The 21755-nt window shown below is 42.5% G+C and overlaps 1 protein-coding gene across 1 annotated transcript in view; it reads right to left on the bottom strand.

The window, feature by feature from the left end:
- The window catches only part of LOC133349243 (visinin-like protein 1), a 42894-nt gene that overhangs the window by 6139 nt on the left and 15000 nt on the right, over positions 1-21755 (bottom strand). The window contains exon 3 of the mRNA XM_061562569.1: positions 8061-8237. Coding sequence (XP_061418553.1) covers positions 8061-8222 — 162 coding nt within the window. The 5' untranslated portion in view covers positions 8223-8237. The remainder of the gene's footprint in view (positions 1-8060; positions 8238-21755) is intronic.

Genomic DNA, 21755 nt, shown 5'->3' with positions numbered 1-21755 from the left:
TGACACTGGGAAAATCCACAATGTAATGACAAAAGACAAAGACACAGATCCCCCGTATAGCTATAACAGACTGTTTGGGCAAGTGCTGTGAGCGAGCACCTATGAAGGCCAGAGGGGCTGGGTGGCCAGCACCACACCTGGTCGCCTTTGTCTCCCCAGTGACGATGTTTACACACCACACCAGTTACTCATTTGAGGCTGAGTCGACCTAGGGGAGGAGCAGGACCGGTTCAAATAATCGTCACTGGTGTTGGCCGTGAGTGGGAATCGAACTCGGCCGCTGGGTTCATAGCGCAGCGTGCTACCGCTCCCCACAATGCAATGGGCACCCTAGATGTGATGCACACGTTATAATAGACTGTTCTAACCACAAAGGCTACGTACATTTAAATATGCATGTGGTGGAGAACTTTAAAATAACGTATAATCTCATTTGAAATTATTTTCCATTGCCTTCAGATCCACATGTTTTCACCTGCCGTTTTAATAGAACTTATTTTGCCAGATCGTTAGAGTTGTGGCAATAAACTTGTCTGAATTGGATTACATCATTCAAGTTTGTCCCTCTGTTATTCCTGGGGTTTATCTCGCCTGGTATGCAGGAGGTCGTGGGTTCGATCCCAACCCGGTCTCTCTCCCCATGGTCGCTTGGATTTTTCTCTGGGTCCTCTGTTTTTTCCCCCCACGCGTTTCAAAACAACGTGCGTTTAGAGGATTTGGCTGCTACAAATTTCCACGCGATAAGCCACTTCATTGAGCTATCATTTGTGGCCTAGTCGCTTATGAAAAAGAGCCGTATAGCTCAGTGGGCCTTACTTGGTAAAATAAAAAAAAATTGTTACCTAGGATTTGTTCCGAGGATGTGGGTGGGTGGGGTGGGCTGTACATTGGGCCACGCAAATGAAGTCTCAAGTCGCTATCCGCTCTAGCACCTCAGTGGCTGGAGGATGCCGTTGTAGTGAGCTCAAGAGGTCTATGCATAAATGGGTGCCACGTCCTTTTTTGGGGAAATCTTGCAGCCTTCTCAGTTTATAGCCGAGGTGTTCCATTGAGGCGAGACGGAAGAGGGCATTGCACCAGTGGGGTGTCGTGGGGAGCGCTCCTCGTGCAGTTTCCATGCATTAAGGATGGCTTTGTGGGCTTTGAACACGTTAAATCTTGTTCATGTTTTTATTCCTCTAGGTTTTTTTTCTTCTTTCTATAAAATATGCTTTGGAGTTCTCTGACGTGAGACACCGCTAGAGAGATTATATAAGAACACAATCATAATAATGTCGTGTTCCTTGTGACTGCTATTTGAGAGATTAAACTGGACAACAATCCGGCAGGTACCGTCCTTTCTAGCGTTGTTTACTAACTTGTTGGTGCTTTGAAGGAGGGCCGTTGCACAAAACGTCGCCTACTTTTGTTTTCCCTTTTAAGGTCACGGCGTTATTGACGAATGTGTCGAGTTTATTTGTATAACACCTATTCGGTGCTCATTGCATTTCCTGCTCAGTGCCTAGAAATGATTTTTGCATTTCACTGCTGCGCAATAAACAAAATCATTGTAACAGTAAAGTATTGCATTACATGTGACAGGGCAGTTGGCTTTACCAGCAGTCAGCAGACCTAGTCCCGAAGACATCCATCACCGACTTGAGCAAAGAAAATTAAACAAAGCTGCAAGGGACTACGTTGTCCGTGGTGCACAAGCGCAAGCAAATAAAAAAACCTTGCCACATTTATCATAAACACTGCAGCATTGCAGGAAATGAAAAAAAAAACCGCACAATAGGCTGACTTTTTATAGTCGTTGTTGTTGAGGACGGGCCTGTAGGCTCACCAAAAAAATAATAATACCAAGGGCCAAGCAACAAACAGCGATATTAAAGTCGTGATAGATAAGAGTTAATACTTTCTTGAATTGAACAAGGGTTTTTTTGTTGGAACTTTGGAAAGAGAGACCATGGGAGGAGGGAATTGGAAAGTCAAGCAGTGCGAGTATAACGAATGGAGTTAATTTAACGATGGGCCTTTAATCCGTATCCATCGACGTTGTCAGCGTTCCCACGATAAAGTCTCGTACGTTCATTCAAGAATGTTACGTTTACTTCAAATCAGTGTATATGTACATTCTGTTTTCGACTTTTCTGAGGGTTTTCTTACTACTCAATGTATATGAATGAATAACTGCCCATGTCAACAATTTTAAGAAAAATTCCTCATTGAACCACAGTGTAACGTTCGATCTCCAACTATAAAACCAGTCACTCTTTCTGCCCTCTCGCTCTGCTCCTCGGAAGAAGCACCACCGCTCCAAACATCGGACTATTATCATCATCATCAGCCATAAACAATCTGCTGTTGGATGAAGGCCTCCCCAAACTGTTGCCATCTCTCACCATCCTGTGACACAACAATGTACCCAGCACCTGCCCACGAGCTCATTTCATTATTCCATCTCCCCCGGTAGACGTCCTCTCAAAGCGTGCTCAATCCTTTGGCTACCATTCTGCTCTTGGATTTGCCCATTGACCATCGTCCCTCCTGGCGACGCCCACAAAACTTTCCTTAACAATTAGAATTATTTTTCGATTTAAAGCTTTCGTGACTGCAGGGATTCATCTTCTTGGTTCTTTCGGTAAAGTCACGTAGAAGGGAAATAATAAAATAATAAAAATAAAGCATAATAAAATAATAATAAAATAATATTGAAATAATAAAAATAAAACATAATAAAAGAATAATATTTTTATTATTTTATTATTTCCCTTCTACGTGACTTTACCGAAAGAACCAAGAAGATGAATTATAATTATGTCTTTAACCTGCATGTGTTTTCTGATCCGTGCATTTCTCTTTCTGTCTCTCAGTACAAGCAGTCAATTATATTCTTGGTTCTTTCGGTAAAGTCACGTAAGAAAATGTTCTTGCTGTGGTTTTCACATCTGATGATGATTGCTTGTGTTGCAATCGAAACGTCGTGAGAATTTAATTGTTTTGTTTTTATTATTTTATTATTTCCCTTCTACGTGACTTTACCGAAAGAACCAAGAATATGAATCCCTGCAGTCACGAAAGCTTTAGATCGAAATTCAGACAAATATAATCGGTGTTATTGGCAAACACAGAGTGCTTCAAAAAAATGTTAACACTTACATGGGACTATCGTTTTTAATGGAGAAAGAACGAATAATACATTATAACATGATAAACATTTTAATGTTAATTGCTTCAAAAAGTAAAAAAGTCTCCACTTATTCGCCATCAATGTCAACACGTGCCTGGAATATTCTCCAAGTGGCCTCCAAAGCCTGGAGGCACATTTCTCGTGGCATTGTTGCAAATTCTCAGAATTGTTAAACAATTTTTGAAGCCCCCTGTACAGCGATATTTGAGAATTCAAATCTGACCACTGCTTGAATAAATATTACATTTCTCGTTAACAATCATGCCTAATCCATTACATCTTATTTTTTTAAAACTGCTTTTCATGCATTCCTTTAATACTTCTCTGGACATTTTTTTTCTCGAAGCTACTTACCAACACCCGAGAGAGGTACCTATATTTATCGACCTGCTTATTGATCTGTTGAGAAGGGTTTGTGGCACACTATCTTCTTCCATTACCGATCTAGGCGATTAGGACCGGTTGTGCACCCCGCAGCTATTTCCTGCGTCGTCCGGAGTGTCGTAAAACCCATTTGCGGCCCCCACTTTTTGTAGGTTTCCTCTGCCAAAAGCGGAGACTTAAATCCTGGCACTTTAAGCCAGGATGCATCGTTTCAGAAATAGCCGCGAGGTATTGGCATGGATTTAGTTGTGTCTTGGGGTGTGGCGAGGCAGGGACGGTCTTGCCCACCTCTGCCTGTCTCAAAGCTTCATTTTCTCACATGCGGTGTTCATCCATTGGACGGTAAATGAACGTGGATGTAAGCTTTTTACAATTGTGAACCAAAATTATGGAATGTTAGTAGATTATGTTGTGCACATGATGATGTCAGCATGATAAATGCAAACAGCATGAAAGAAAAGCGTCAATCCGTCGACTGAAATCTATTCCGGCGCTCACGATAACGCGCATTGAATTGCGCGTTGGAGCGTCGATTGTACTCAATTGATATGCATTGTATGTAGTTGAGTCATGTGAACCATGCAGCCACTTGAGGTGCTACATTCACTGCAATAGAAGTACAAGCCACCGATCCTTGAGTCCAATCGTGACCTCGGAATCGTGAAAATGTATCAAAGTGCCAGGAAGACGAAATGGAAAATGCATAATATCTTACAAAACTGCACTTGTTACTGTGCACCACCCACACATCTCTCAATAAGCGAGCGCAATTTGTGCAAATCACTGGCAGCCTAACCGAGCGCATCGCATCTATCAAGGAAATCCAAGTATGCGCAGAAGTTGCAGTGCAGCGAAATTTCGGCATTGTTTTTTAAAAAAATGATTCCACTTTACTCATAGGAATAAATTGCAGTTTTTATTTGTATTTATAGGCATTAATTAACAGTGTTTAAATATAACTATTTTACGGTACGATAATTTTCCTAACGAGAATTTTCACCTCCGCGATGTGTAATTGCCTCCTCGGCGGTGCCGACTGCCACCCCGCTATCAGCTTTCCCTTCTTGTCCCTCGGTCCCACGGTGTTATAATCTTTCGCAGTTAGTTATTTGGGTGTTAATCAATGTGTAATGTTAAGTTATTTTTACGCGCAATGCCAACATATCAAACAGGCTTATCGTTTTACCAAAACAAACCCACAACGCATGGGGTAAGAGGTTTCACGTTTCTATACAGCAGGACGGTCTCAGTCTGGCCGTCACAAGCAGTTTGACATATTGGGACTTCGGGCATAGACTCAACAACTGTGTAGTAAGTGCGGTGAAAAAAATGATTGAAACATTTTTTTTTACAATTGTAGTTAATTTGGTTGATCCAGCCTTCAGGCACTGCCATATAATTTATTTGAAATTTAAAATGTTTTTTAAAATTGTATTTAACTGACAAAATGATGCATCCATTCACTTTAAGTAAAATATCACAGCTGGAAAATGAAAAATATATTGGATCACATTTGAAAGAAAAACCCCCACAAGAAATTAATGTAAAATCGTTCTTACAAGTGTAACATAAGAATAGATTTCACAGTCGGAGCAATGCAATACAAGTTCTACTGAAATAATGAGAAAGGGTGGCCGTGTATGTGTAAATTCAAAATGTAATCTTCTTGGTTCTTTCGGTAACGTCACGTAGAATGGAAATAATAAAATAATAAAACATAATAAAATAATTCTCACGACGTTTCGGCCACAACGCAAGCAGCCGTCCTCAGGTGAAGAACAGGTCTTAGAGTCGCGACCTGTTCTTCACCTGTGGACGGCTGCTTGCGTTGTGGCCGAAACGTCGTGAGAATTATTTTATTATGTTTAATTTTTATTATTTTATTATTTCCATTCTACGTGACTTTACCGAAAGAACCAAGAAGATGAATCCCTGCGGTCACGAAAGCTTTAAATCGAAACAAAATGTAATTTTACGTGTGAATTTGTGGATAACTTCCACCTCTCCCGAGATGTCTCGCCGGTGTGGGAAAGTCGGCCAATTGCCTTCTAGAAGGTCTCTCTTGAGCTCCCTCTCGTTTGTGAATGAAAGCTAAAAAAAATTGTATTTGGGCTATGACCCCAGCAAGCGATCACCAACTCATTTAAGCCTTTAACGTTAAGCTTTTAACATAACATCCCGTTTAATTCCCGAAATGAAATGTATTTGGCTGCAGTCAGGATTGACCTTTAACTTCATTCGGGCAGAATCCGTGGTGATCGTGCGTACTCGCGCTCATATGCATCAAGCAAAATCGATGCTTACGCTCAAGAGACCCAATATCCATGCAATAAATTGTACCTGTAAGAATCAACTAATTTTATGAATCATTCGAAATACTCACAAATTATGCAGTGCATAAAACAGTACAAACTAGATATGATAATGAACGAAAAAATAAAGATGGTAAAAATGCAAAAACAAAAACCTTAAGTGACTCTGTCTCATGGACATTTTAACTTTATTGCGGTACTATGGTACCCCGGGGTCCCATAGGGTTACCATAGTACCCCGGCTCTCGCATCATGTCCATGATGCAGTCGTTTTTAGTCTGTTGATGGTCGGCGATGCAGCAAACGACTCACCCCGGGGTCCCATAGGGTTACCATAGTACCCCGGCTCTCGCATCATGTCCATGATGCAGTCGTTTTTAGTCTGTTGATGGTCGGCGATGCAGCAAACGACTCATCTGGACGAGCTGTACACGATGTACTATCCAAATTTAAATTTTCCATGACAAATTTTTTTATGCTGATGTTTGGCGTTTCGACATGGCGGAGTGGCACTGATTTCGGATTGATTGGTACCCCAGTCGCGGAGTGAAGTACACCCCTGGAGAAAATAGTGTCCCAGAAATAAAATATTTAATTGCCTCGGCCCATTTAGTATTATTGGGTACCCCGGGTTACCGCCATGAGGATCACGTGTCGAACCACTGGGGAAGTGAAAAAGTTACATTCCTATTGACATTAAGCCCGGCATCTGGCAATCGCATCATAATTCCAGAACACATTCATTCACCCACATCTTACTGTGCTTATGGAAAACTGAACTTAATGAAAAGCAACAAAACGGCATGCCTAAATGAGTTTTTCTAATCAGCGTTATATTACCAGTGGTAGCAGATGGTTCACGTAAACGTTGACAAAATAAATAGCGCAGAAGGTGCAAAGTGCACGGAGAAAGCGTGGAGAGATGCACGCTGAGAATTGCAACTGAGAAACGGAAAGAGGAATACACGGATTGGGGATCAAATGCAAATCCGAGACATTGCATTGACTGTTAGGAAAAGTAACCGAGCATGGGCCAAGACACGTCAGAAGGAGGGATGATGGGCAGTAGCCGAGACTAACAATAAAGTGGCAGCTAAGGAGGGAACACACTTAAGGGCACGTCCCAGTTTGGAGTTGTATTGACGAGATCAGCTTATGCGCAAGAATTGTCACATCACAAGACTGTGATGACTTGGGGACAACTTGATTGTATGGATGCACGTTGAACTTCTTTCGCACTGTAAGCAGCCAACCGCGCTAATCAGAGGTACGGGGGTAGGACAACAAACTAAACACAAAAAGCAGTTCTCAAGAAACGAGTTTTCAATCTAGATGTAAAAATGAATAGCTCCAGTGGCTTCCTAATATCAGAAGGAAGAGCGTTCCAGATGGCCGCTTAAGCGCTAATTGAGCAGTGAACAGATCATGGCTGGTGACGATGACAAATGTGCTGCATTTTTCTGAGCACAGACATTCATTTGTAGCATAATAAGCTCATGATTTCAATCGCTCCCCTGCACCCTCCACAAAGAAACGTCTCTCATCTATATGTTACAGAATGAGTGCAAAAATAATGAAAAAAAAAAACGAAATGAAAAACAGGAATAAACAAACATATTGCACCAGCAATTTGAGCAGCAAGATAACGGAGAGGAAAAAAAAGAGTCAGGAAGCCCCAAAAACATGCTGCGATGATATCTCTCTCTCTCTCTCTCACACTAATGGATGGATGTGATAAAAAACACACAACCGGGCATTTAAAATGTGCTTAGACATATCTGCTGAAGTGGCATAACCGTGGATGAGAAGAAACAATCCATAGTGAGGGCGATCAACGTAATTGTGTCTCGGGAATAAAAAAAAAATCTATCGCAGGGAAATGGCCTGTCATGCGCAGCCGGCCACAGACCCCGGGTACAAAGCAAAACATGGATTTTTATTGACGTTTTACTGATCCGTGCAAACGAGCGGAATTTTATGTCACCACAGCAGAGCGCCACATTGAGCCCAGAGACCTGAGCGCCGTTGTGGGCAAATCCCACGCTCAGCGTTCTGCACATCTCTGAAGTAAAACGTCCAGACAGTTATCTGATTTTAATTCTGAAAGGGTAAGAATTGCCAAAGGTGACGATTGGTGAAATCGTATGTTTGGAAAGAGATTGCGAGTGAAAATAGTTTATCCGATCTAACACCTTGACGTAGAGCTGTTGAAACTCCTCCAGGTTCAGCTTGCCGCTGGGGCAGTCCTTGAGGAAGCCCTTGTACCACTGCTTCAGCTCAGCCTCGTTGAATTCTGTGCTCTTCAGTAAGTCCTCCAGCACCTCTGGAGCCAGCTTGCTGTTTTGCTTGCCCATCGCGAGAGGTCAGAGCTGTGGGGTAAAAGAAGAGGACAGAGTCATTGAGGTCATTGCTCACCAAGGCTCCACAACATCTTTCACTGGCTCAACAGCAAATCGACATTGCTTTTGGCGTGCAGCATTATGGGAAAATCTGGCAATGCCTTCAGAGTATTTTTTGTTTGTTACAACTGGTGAAAATTGGTTAGGAGAGAAACGTGATGTTTGAATTATAATACTGAAAAAAGTAGACATTCAACTTGAATGGATAATAAGAACACAACATATACCAGGTTAAAAAGAGCTTAAAATGTAAATAACATTATTAATTGTCGTTTATATATGCAGGCTGTAAATTAAAAAAATATTATAGTCAACCCTCGATTATCTGGGGCAATGGGGGAAGGGGCAGCCCAGATAAAAAAAAAAATGAATCGGGCATAACAAATGTGAATTAGGTTACACAACGCAATGTGTTGTTTACCAACATAGAATGGCTATTAAGATGAAGAAGATATTTTTATTGTTTCTTGAAGACGTTGGTTTTTTGGTCACGTGAGTCACCGACCCACAGTGAGTGAGGAGCAGTGGCTATTCAAACCAACGGGTGAGTAAAAGCTAAATATTTCCTTTATATTTGTTTCATTACCATGGTTAATCCGCGACGCAGATAATCCACACACTCCGAGTTCTAGGATGCGGCAAAACAATGTCGATGCATGAGAAACACATTTTCTAGACAATTGAACATTATTGTTAATTGTAGTGGCAAGCATTTATAATGTGTCTGTAAAACAAAGTTTGCTTAGCCTCCCCAAGCCCCAGCCACCTATCACGATCCTGCCGTGTAACAAGCTCTCAGTGACAATACTGACAGACGATAGACCATTTATTCTTCTGTGAACAAAAGGGCAAATGGTAAAAAAATGCTTGCATCCGAATAGCTGGACACAAACAAGTCCATCCGGTGCCAAACCATGGCAATTTAATCACCCTGAGCCTTTGTGATATCCGAGCTCACTTACCCCCAAAGCTTGTCCCCATTTAGAAACCCTTTATTAATATTGATGACAATGTTCTGAAAGCCATCATCCCAAAGGATTCCTCTCGTCACCTACAAACTCAAAAATTGACCTCCGACCCACAGGAGGTAGCCCGCAATTCCTAGGGGACGGACAACACGTGTTGTACGTGTCGGGGAGGTCATGTGGCGGCACAGACTATTCCCATAGCTTCTTAAATATAAAACGCATTTACCTTTGTGAATGCCTTTAAGTAGGATACACTTTTCGAGCACAGATAATTTCAACTAACCCCCCACCCCCATGCTAAACCACTCCACAGCAGCAACAGAATTAGATTAGACTCATACAAAGCAGCATTGACACCTGCAGACTCAAAAAAATAATGGGAACATTTCCCCATTACCATTAATATCAAATCAAAATACATCTTGTTCTGGGGGAACAGTGGCATACAGCAACACGGGCAGTGACAGTGGTTGAGAACCCCAGGAGATGAAAATATAACCAAGATGCACAGGCAAACTGCTAACCGGACACGTAAGGGTCGACTTCGTTTTTTTTTCGCTGTAGAGAATGAAAGAAAGCAGCATTGAATTATGCGGATGTGTTGTACTTATTAAATGTGTGTAGGACGTCTGCTTCTGCAGTGACCACGCACATATTCGAGCTTTGTTTTAGTTAAAATTATAAATAATTGGCACATACACTATGGGACATTCCATCAGAAATAATTATGAATGTTGGTGCAGAATGAGAATTTCTAATTGTGCGTTATGAAGGATCTGAGTGCTCTAAATTAATAGCTGCCATTTTAAAAGTTAAAACAAGACGATGCATTTAAATTGTAAGAGTCGTCACGTTTTCATGGAACGCATTCACGTTTAAAGAGGTGGACGACGTGCTAATGTCTTCCTCGGCAGATGAGAGTGCCCACCATCTGAGACAAAAAGTGTGCACAGGCCTCTACAATCTGGAAGTCTTATCAGGCAAGTATGCTGGTGGAGCCCAGGTTGGTATATGCACTCTGATTTGACTTGCAAAGCACTGTGGGTATTTACCATGACACTATACGGCATTAACATATTTCACCTTAACTTGGACTCTTTGAAAGACGGACAGGTGTGGGTCAACCAAACACAGGCCTGAAAACAATAAAAAGGCTGCACATTTTAATAAAGGAATACGCCTCACGTTGATGCGTTAGAACGAGCAGATTAATTTATATAGGGCTCAGACTCTTGCGGTGTTAGGTAATTGCACTCTGCAAGGGTGCGAGGAATAACAGATGGAGTTACGGCTTCATAAACCATGAGGCAGCCCCCCACGCGGGTTCTCTCCAGCTGCTGCTGCCATTTTTTTGATAGCCGAGTGTGCGACACTGCGCCGTGCGATGAGTCTCCCCGAGACCTTGAGCTCGCGGCTCGAGTCGGTCCAGCGAGCGAGACTTTAATGCAGGCAGTGACGGTTTCGTAAAAAAAAGAAAAAATATGTATATTTAAGGGGGGGGGGTCATATTGGGCTGAGGCGATGATTTGCAGCCGGTTTCGTGGAACACGCAGAGATGGCGCTGTAGACATGTGCGAGATGATGACTCGCGCACCTGGTGAGCATCGAGGGTGTCGATATTGATAGGCAGTACCGCAAGTAGGTTGCCGAGCTATTTTAATAGTGGCCATATTTTAAGGACATTTTGTCTGTCACAGAAGAGGCGAGTAATTAGATGGATTTTTTGCCAACGTTATTATAGGTTTCATGTTTGAAATAATGGTATCTAAAATATCATCATGACGATCTCATTTTGGACATTTTTTTACCGCAACTTATATAACATGTTCATGAAATTGCCCTTATTTGAGGAGCAATAATAAATTGGCCCAACGTTCTAAGGAAGATTCTGCTGTAAAAGCCTTGAGCCTCCCTTGTGATTTTTTTGTGTAATACATATTCTTATTAGGAGTGATGTTAAGTTGGGTTTTAGTTAATATCTTCATGAAGTTTTAATTTCCATGACACATACATGTCCTTTAAGAACAACACACAGGTAGCAGAGGCTCACAGGGCATTGAGGAATGACCTTAAAAGTCTCAACGCAGGGCTGTGTCCAAGTCGGCCTCCCTTACTATATATGGGTCGACAGTGGTCCATTTATAACATATCAGTTATTGTATAGGTTACTATTCTGATGAAGTAATTGCCTACCATGTACAGAATCAAGTTGCTACACAAGTTCATAAAGAATTCAATAATAATGATAATAATTTACAGGCCTTTGTCAATTCACTGCTGGATGAAGGCTTCCCCATGCCATGTTGGCCAATGGGGTTGTGTGACCATATTTGACCATGTTGACAGGTCCAGATGCTAACTTGCCAATGATGTAAGCCTTGGCCAGGAATTGAGCTCCCGGGATCATGTTAACTGCTGTGCCGCCGTTCCCCTTAATATATAGTAAAAAAATACGTACTTGATAAACAACTTATGAAGGAAATATTAAAGGTGTTCATGAAAGTGATCACATAAAATGCTAATTACTGGTGGTGAGGGCAGAAACGGTAAAGTTATTGCTTAGTTTTGCATCTCGGCTAGAACTAAAGCTATGAAATTAGCTCCAATTTTAAATTAATATTACTGGCAGCATTACAGTCTTCAAGGCGCATTTAATGACATAGCTTGCTCAATGAAGCATTGTCGTCAGATGTTTGTGTCTACATATATTCGAGGCTAATACATTACGTGCAGGCACTATAGAAATGTAATGAGTATGGTGATGACGTCACCCTGCTGATGCTCTTTAAGACCGGGAGCATGAGCAGAGCCTCACCATTCTAGCGAATTGCCCGATGATGCTGGATGCAATTACCAGCGAAACGTCGTACCCAAAAATTGTAAATGTTGTGGTTTCACTCTTCAACACACCGGTGGGTTAAAGCAGTGAACAATTTGTCTTTTGTCAACGTGACACTTTTTTGCTGATTGGCCGTGTCGGGTGGTGGAGGGTTACGACACATTTATAAATAACGCGATCTAACCCAAAACGTTGATTATGAATTATGGTGATATTGTGGTTACATTTACATTTCTTTACGCGATGCATGATCAATTTTTCTGCCCCTGAGTCTCGTATTCATCACAATGCATTGCGGCTCTTGAATTATTGAGGTTTTTTTCTTTTCCCGAAGTTCGAAAATATGCTTCTTCTTGTGATTTTCGTTACCGACCCCCCTGGTTTATGAACAAATTGTCCCTGTGCACTTTTGCGTAGTCGTTGATAACTCCCTCGACGTGAAAATATGGCTTACGTTTGCATAACGAGGTAAACACGAGACCTTGGAATTGTATTTTCACGGCACTATTGTCGGAGGGGTCTCCATTAAAGGGGTGCTCGAAAGAGACCCCTCTCGAGGGCATTTGGCCAACTCTGCCACGGCTGGACAGATATTTTGGGAGAGCTGGGAATGACCACAGTTTACCCCACCACGCGCAACCTGCCGATTGGCTCACTGCGGTGCACCCATTGACACTGCTGGATGGACAGAGGCGGGGAGACTTAAGAACCTTGCGTCATTGCTTCAACTGACGCTTCAGGAAACCGAACCGGTGACCTCTGATGTGCTAGTCCGGTGTGCTAGCCATTACACCGCGCGGCTGCATCCTTTACTCTGCGCAGGATAAAAATGTTCATATTCAGGGTTTCGGCAGTGCCGCCTCAGTGTTCTGAAACTGAAGGCAAGTTGCTCTCCCTCCACCATTTTCTTTAACCAACTCAAGCACAGGGCAGATCATGGTGGTGGGGTAAATGCAGAGCCCATCTCTCTTAAGCCGCCTGAGCAGCGTTGAAGAATAAACAAAAGGCACTTTTATATAAACTGTATAAAGAAAGGGTCTGTCGCTGTAATGACATGAACACTGGGTTCAGGAAACGCTAATGCATTCCTCTTATCTCTCCTCAATTTCTATTTTAAGCATTTAGCTCGATTTACTGGTAGATGGGAAGCTGGTGACAAATGCACAATGATCAGCAAACCATCCCCTATAATTACCGTGGGGATCTCCCTCGTTCGCTAACGACTCGGACGCATTAATTGATTTTGATGATGGCCCCAAATCTGGGTCAGATACCTTCTCATTTAAACCCAGCACACGCCACCGTTAGGGGCAAAGCCAGAAGAGCCCCGGTGCTCAGGGTGTGCTCGGAGGAGGGTGGAGATGACGATATAAGATTGCTGAGGATGAGCCTCAGAAATTTGCGAGTTCATTTCCTCTTTTAATTAATTCCTTCCCGCAATTCGTTTTCGATGAGGCCGTCGTGATAACGGGTCACGTCGCGTGCTTGCAGAGCGGAATGTCGTTTGGCTTTCAATGGTCACGCAGCGTTTTGCGTCTGACGCAACCAGAGATCCGTGGGGAATGTGGCACGTGATGGCCAGGTCTTTTTCCGAATGGAATTGTTTACAAATTCCATTGTTGATAATACGGCGCGGGTCGTGCTCTGTAGCTCTCCGACGTGTTTTCGGGTTACACCGCGTTTCGTTCGACACGATATCCGACGTTTCAATTCCACGTGCTGGGAGCTTTTTTAGGAACTGAATTGTAATATAATTGTAATATCTGGGCATGATGTCTGACAATTAGCTCCACGTGCCGGAGCGAAAAGACAGACATCATGGCAAACATCACACGCGGCACAATCCCACATTGTGGATGGTTAATATGCTCGCCCTGAAATATTCTTGATAATTTGCAAGAGCAAACCGTGGTGGTTTGCGATTCCTGTTGGAGCTGCCAGGTAACCTCTGCAGGCAATTATTAAAAGCACCACGTATGCCGAAAAGCAAGATGCTTAAAGATGCCGCAATATTATTCACAAGCGTTGCCCATCCTGTGCCCGTGGCACATTCGAATTTTACATTCGCAATACACACTCACAGCTAATTTGTAAATATTGTCTGACAATTCCCTTTGTACCTGTCCCCAATTCAGGTCTCCCCTTGCGACAGTGATAGAGCATCTCGGAGGGAATCTCGTCTTATTCTACAAAGGAACATCAACCCAATCAATCAAATGGATCCGTGTCCCAGTAGCATAAATAAATCAAATGGGAAACCGCAATCAAATCACACGCCGGAGAAAGAAAACAAAAACCTGCAAAGTGGAGAAGAACCGCCAACGTGGAGCAAGGCGGCATGGACATCAGGACGTGTTCTTTGACAATCGCGCTGACTTACGTTACGTAAACCAACGTGACTGTAAAAGAAAGAAAAAAGAGATTTTCCGCATGGCTGTAGGAGGGTGAAGAGATGAATTGTTAGTGGAATGTGGTGCGCGAGTCGGTAGAATTATCTCTACTGCTGCCCAATTGCATTTTTTTATGCTTTCCTACGACGGTTTGAAGCATGCATGCCTCAGCTCTGTCCATCTGCATGCGTGTATGTATGTTACATAGGGTTATAATGACATTCCTAACAATTATCCAATATGAACAAAACGTTAATATAAGTTATGTTGCGATTAGGGACTTTCTGCGTAGAAAATAGACCAAATTGTCCAACTTGGTGACACAAATCAAAAGGGAATATTTTTCCCACTCTCGTAATTGTTTCTGATTGAATGGCCCACAATGTTTGCGCCAATATTCTATGAAACAAAAGAACCACGTGTTCCGCACTCACAGCTCTGCGTCGGCGTTCCATACGTGCATCAAATTAAATACGTCCAAGGACAAACAAAATTTGGAAAGCATTCCAGAAGCCATGCATAAGCATGATTTTTTTTTCTTCTTCCAAACTTGTTTTAGGAAACAACCACACGCAAAGGTTTAATTTGCGTTCGGGACCACGTGGCTGGGCATTCGCTCAGACGAGTGGTGCATCAGAGTGTGCCGGCTAAACTCACTCCTCCTGGCCATCTGCCCAGGAGAGATGAGAACATTAATTGATGGATGGGCGTGCAGTAAATGTGGAGTGAGGGGGGGGCTGATTTACCATCAGCTGGATTTGGTAATTGAACAGAGAGGCCATGAAAAGCATGCACCCGGTCATTGTGAATACAACTCCTGCCGCACACTCAACGGGTTTCTAGCTTTTTTTCTCTTTTTTATATCGCTTATGTGTGGTTTGTTTAAGAGTAGCTTGGCAAATCGAATGTTTAAAGATGTTCAACACGCATACAGTTGTAGCCGCTTATAAGAACAAAATAAATCCACCTTGGAAAGTGGTGAGATCGATATAACCGGTCATCAGGAACAGTAAGCGAATGCCAAGAAAAGTCAGCGGGTTTTGGCAGGACACATCCCGAGGAGGAATGATAATAATGGCTGATGGGAGGAGACCGGTGATGGAATGGCAGTCGATGGAGGCAACACCCCCAAGAGGACGACAGCCACCGGAGGAGGGAGTGAGGAGACGCCATCTTGTGCCAGAGCGAGGATAGATTGTGGCCATCACAGGACCAGGAAGGATGGCGATGATGATGAGGGGAAGCCCTTCCACCAGCAGTGCATTACACTGTGTAACAAATAGATATATTTTTTTGTTCCTGGGTAGTAAGTGTTATTTTCCAATTGCTTATGCATCAAAAGTACAGAAAATAGCTGTGATTCCTCACAAACGTTGCTTTTGTGACCAGGACAGTGATATTTTGAAATATACCTATTTTCAATGAGAAAACGTGGTGTGCATTTGCGTCTTTCGTTCACGTAAAGTCCTGGTCACAAAAGCAACGTTTGTGGGGAATAACAGCCATTTTCTGTACTTTTGATGCATAAGCAATTGGAAAATGACACTTACTACCCAGGAACAAAAATCGTGTTACATGGTGTTATCATTCAATGCACTGAAATAGGTAGACAATGGATCTGAATTGCACAGGTATATATAGACTAACCTTACAGTGTTTAATTACTAATTGTTTGTTCACTTTTTAGTTGGTGAACATTTCTTTGAGTTTTTTTCCCTTCTTCTTCCAAATGTTATTCCTGGTGTCCCATTTACAGCAGCCGCACCTTAACAACTCTTGGAACCTCCCAGTTCAACCAGTCTACACAACAACGGCTAATTCCTAGCAGCGACTTCAGCCGCACTAACTTCACAATAATAATAATAATATCCAGGGGCCTGCCTTGGCTCCTCCCACCCTCAACCAGTATATATACAAGGACGGTTTTCTTGGAATTTCTCTTACTTGATACAGCTATCGTGCTGTGACGGTTCCACCTGAAGACGGAAGCTTGTGTTGCCTCCGAAACGTCGTGATTTTTATTTTATTTTTATTTTACTTTTATTAATTTTAATTTTTTACCTACGTGACTTTACCGAAAAAAACCTAAGAATATAATATTCCTGGTGTGCTCTTGGTGTCATATCATGAGACAAAGAATGCATTTGGAAATCTCGCAGAGCCGTGTGCCTTTGCGAGTCTGAAAACCTCACAAAAATGTTGCGCAGAGGTTATTCTGAACAAACCTTCCAGTGCCTCTTTATATTTATACAGTAAGGTGCACACTTGCCCGTGCACTATGCTAAGTGGTTGTTTTTTGTAGCACAGCAGGCAAACCAATAGTTTCAAGAATATTTTGTTTAACTAGTTGAGAACTCAAGCGAGCAGGATGACCCTCATTTGCAAGATTGACCTGGGGCTTTAGCCTGCCAGTGGGGGGCGATGATCGTTAAGTATAATCCTAATTGAGTAATTTAGCATTTGAAAAAACGTGGACCCTGATGCCGGCAACACATTGGCTTTACCCTTACTAAAGACATCAGAGGTGTGAAGCGGATGGCACGTAGTATTGTTATGCTTGTCACACCCACAGTGATAACCGGGGCGGCCGCCGGATTGGAACCGTGAACCTCTGCAACAAGCAGTCCACGTGCTACCGCCAGGCCATGTGACCACAGCAGTTCACACAGGTGGAATTGAACCACGTGACGTGAAAAACCAAAATGTGACACGTGTTTATTTTCACGCAGCGATTGTTGATCAGACCATGACCATCAGCTCGCTACACCTGAGCATCCCGCTGATCATGGCATCTCAGCGCTTCTGACTCAGCGCTCTGACCCTTGAACCACCCTGCCATCTCCCTAATGCTTTTGCAATGTTTAAGTCTTCGTGACGTTATCCTTTAAAGGTCAATTTTATTTGTTAACCCTGTCCAGGATTGTAAATCGTGCCATTGCTATCACGATGCGATCGCTCGGATACGCGGAATGATCTCGGTTTTTTGTCGTATAAAAACGCGATAACGTTGAGTGACGTAAAATATCAGCCTCTTGCGGCGGCTCCTGCTGCAACATCGGAACGTGATCATACTCTCCTCGCACAGACCATCTCGTCAGATGTTTACGTCAACACTATAAGTGTGCCCGCCATTGGCACAAAAATGGTGAGAAAAAAAACGGCTTACAAATTTCTGCTTTGGGAACAAAATAAATCCATTCTGTAAGAATCTGCAGAAGGCATGCCATGATGAACATAAGGAAAAAGCACATTGTCAAAACTTTAGCCTGTGGATGTTACTGTTACTATGCTGAGCATGATGGTTGCCAGTTGTGTTTCTTCTTTGCCTCATTATGCACATTTAATAGCACACAAAGGTGTGCTCACAACCAGCAGGAAGGCACAACTCCCATCGTGCCTTGCATACACATCGCGTGATTGCCACATGTCATGTACAGCGGTCTCAGCCTAGTCTAAGGTCACCAGCTTGGGAGTTAAATTTTCCATTAACGAAGCTTTAATGTTTTGTTTTAATGTTATGTTGCCCTTTCCGGAGCCTTGGTGCCTCAGCGACTAACAAAACAACTGTTTGCTTTTTGGGTTTAATACTTTTTGCGTACACTAACACACAATTGGGCAATTGCTAAACTACATGTAAAAAGTTGATTTAATGAGTTCATTGTGATAATTTAATCTCCTAAATTATCTCAGCTCACTATCAATGACAATATAATAATGCCCCTTATTCAGAAAAGTTGAATCCTTGTCTTGAAACTCACTTTCAGTTGGGTTCTGCAATGGGATGTTTGGCCAATTCCACGAATTAGTATTTTGGCCCATGAAAAGGAAGCAGAGTACCCAGAGACTGCGCACACCCAAGAGACGCAACAACACAAGCAACTTATTGGTTCTTTCGGTAATGTCACGTAGAATGGAAATAATAAAATAATAAAAATAAACCGATAAAATAATTCTCACGACGTTTCGGCCACAACGCAAGCAGCCGTCCTCAGGTGGAGAACAGGTCTGTCGAGAAGACAGAGTCTGAATTATTATGTCTTCTCGACAGACCTGTTCTCCACCGGAGGACGGCTGCTTGCGTTGTGGCCGAAACGTCGTGAGAATTATTTTATTATGTTTTATTTTTATTATTTTCTTATTTCCATTCTACGTGACTTTACCGAAAGAAACAAGAAGATGAATCCCTGCAGTCAGGAAAGCTTTAAATCGAAACACAAGCAACGTTCTGCGGATGGATTCAAGAATCCACGTTGTGCGGCAATCTCCTGGCCCCATCGCAGCCCAAGCCTACAACACCATCTCATTACTGACCAGGCTTCACAATGCCTACTTTTCGACAAGATCGAGCGCATTGAGGGTGCTTTGGTCACAGCTGTTGTCGTTTGTAATTTGTACGATTCTTAAACCACGAATCGTTACATTATGAATCGATATTTGCAGAGCGATTCAATATATGCAGAGCCAAGATAAGATATGCAATTATGCATAGCGTATGAAGTTATGGCTTGTGCCTGCATGCATATGTATGACACGGGGCTCATTGCAATTTTGACCTTTATTGAATATAAAGTGTTGACAATGTTCCGCGATTATACAACGAGCAGACAGCTTCACACCCTCTCCCCGGGCTGCATTGCCCAGTGGCACTTCATTGTAAATGCGAGCAGGGCCGCTGCTGCGTGCTGCCCTGCGCAGGGTCACGTGGCGGTCAAGACGTTAAGTTGTGCCGCGGATGCGTTTGCCTGGTGGTTTGCAGATTTGTGTGTGGACGTTCACGACTTCAAAAGCCATCTCCTCCGGGTAACATTCCAGAAAAGGGCCACCCCATGCCATGAGGGTCGTTGGGGGTTATTTGACCATACTCCAACGTGCTGGTTAGTGAAGGTGGGAAGCAATGATATGGGATCATAGCACAGTACAACAATGGATTGCACTGCAATTGCCCTCTGCTGCCCGCAGTGTGGCTCCTGCAAAGTTAAACTATGAACAATTATATATTTTAAATACAATACAGCACTTTGCTGTACACAATACATTGGATCTTATTGCTTAAACATCTAAAATTCCTACAGTCCACATAGGTATTTTTTTGGTCATAAAATAGTCCTAAAATGTTACGATGTAATAAAAAAATAAAATTGAGATTTACAACCCCCCCCCCCCCACACACAACATAAATGGTACGTATGCGTATTTAAGTGCATTACAAATAATGCCACACAGGAACGCAATAACATAATATCACTGCATTCAGGTTGTTTTTACAACACTGTGAACAACTTTTTGAGAATTTGGGAGGAAATCCGAATACCTAGAGAAACCCCAAACACATGAGGGATAAACACTCCTATCTCCTGACCACCTTGGTTTTGGTGTCACTCCAATTTTGGCGTCACTCCAATATTGGAGTGACACCACTCTTGCCCAACACCAAGCAGTGCCAAGTTACGTTCCGTAAAGAGCAATTCGCCACATTTCCATAATCTGATTCAACGCGTATGCAAAATGTAACACCCTGAAATGTGCTAGGCTGATTGAGAATAACGAATATGAATAGAGGTTTTTCTTGTCATGCTTTAAGTAGTAATTGGTGGAACAGGCTTTAACGAGCATCAACTTGCTCCACTTAAAAATCTCGTTGGGTTCAAACCCAGGCTCAGTGCTGAAGGCGCAAGGTCCCGACGTGGCCATCATGGATCCAATTGTCATGGCCTATTGTTATTTAATTATCATAATGCAGCATTTACTTTGGAATTTATATTCTAGACCCTGTGAGAGTCACAAGAGTAGGCCATTATTTTCGAATGTTCTCCCAAAAATCTCAAATTAGAAACATAATTTCACAAATTCTGAAATTAAATTACATGCAATTGTTTTTCTTCCTGCAAAGCTGTGTAGCCTGGCTACTGCGTCGTTCTCAGCATTAAAATGTATTGATTGATAATAATAATGTGTAATGATCTCTGACATTTTTATGAAGGTTACACCGTGTTGAGGTTGCATACCAAAGTCTACCCGGCGCTTTTAAGCAAATCATATTTCACGTTTTGCTAAGATTGTTCACTTTTTCCACATTTTTTGTTATTTCCTTACATGCCTCGCAGGCAAGATAAATAATTCATAACAAAACAACTCAGGACATGAATAATACACTACATTCTTTTTTGTATGCTTTCCAACAACGAACAAAAATACAACATACCACACATGTACAGCTTGTTTAATTATTTCAAGCATAATTTGTTGGGCTATAGTCATGTCAACAAATATTTGCTTTATTTACATATGCGATCAATTAACTTGCGTACTTAAATCGGACAATTTAACATGTAGGCTTTTGTGACCAACATTATCCATAATTATAGAGGTTAAACCCACCACCACCCAAACTAGTAACGAATTGGCATGTTTTGTATATGTGACAAACCTTACTCATTGGCTGTGTCGGGTGGTGGCGGGTTTAACAGATATTTATATTTACGCGATCTAACCAAAACACCTCTATTATGGTTAATTCGGACACATGTTATGGGACAATGATCAGAATCAGAATATGCATTTATACAGGAGGAATCAGATGCGCTATAAAGCTCTTTTTCACAGATGCCCAGTAGTTCCACACATATGTACGTCCAGAAATCTAAACGGTGAAGTTCTTGCACGTGTATCATCCGTGATTTAGGACATAGGAGAGCACGCACAACAGAGCGAGGCACTCCTGAGTCTCAGCAATTTCAGTCTGACGGCGTAATTCTCACAGCGAACCCGATAACACGGAAAAATATGACCCCACTGTGAGCCTCGAGCATCGGAGTGATTAAACTGGTACAAAAATATATTACTGGATGCAGGGGATGCCATTTTAGTGCATTTCACTCAACGGAATTCTCTTACACCTTTTAGCTGGCACCAGGAAGCTCGTGGATCGTGTTATTCCACTCGTGGCACTCGTCTACCGCTTTTAATTAAGCCGAGGGCACAAACATCGCTGCGAGAGGTAGGCTGCAGTGGCTCAGGAGGGATATTGCTTTGCCCTTGTCGGAGCAGTCAACTGGCAACGTTGAATTGCTGGGTTAGAATCTTTGCTTCACCAATATGAATTTGTCGAAGTCAATCCACTCATCCCGTGCCACCTCCCTACCTTAACCTCAAAACATAAAATAAATCAACTATTTTTTATTTACCAGGTAAGTTCCACGGAGCTATATAGCGTGTTTCAGAAGCGACCTGGCCACAAATGATAGCCCAGCAAAGTGGCTTATCGCGTGGCGTTTTCAAGCGGCCAAATACT

Source organism: Lethenteron reissneri, chromosome 29 (assembly GCF_015708825.2).
Source record: "Lethenteron reissneri isolate LAM-NWPU_2019-01 chromosome 29, ASM1570882v1, whole genome shotgun sequence".
NCBI classification, from domain to species: Eukaryota; Metazoa; Chordata; class Hyperoartia; order Petromyzontiformes; family Petromyzontidae; genus Lethenteron; species Lethenteron reissneri.
Note: the sequence above shows the minus strand (reverse complement) of the source record. Positions and strands in the feature narration are given on the sequence as shown.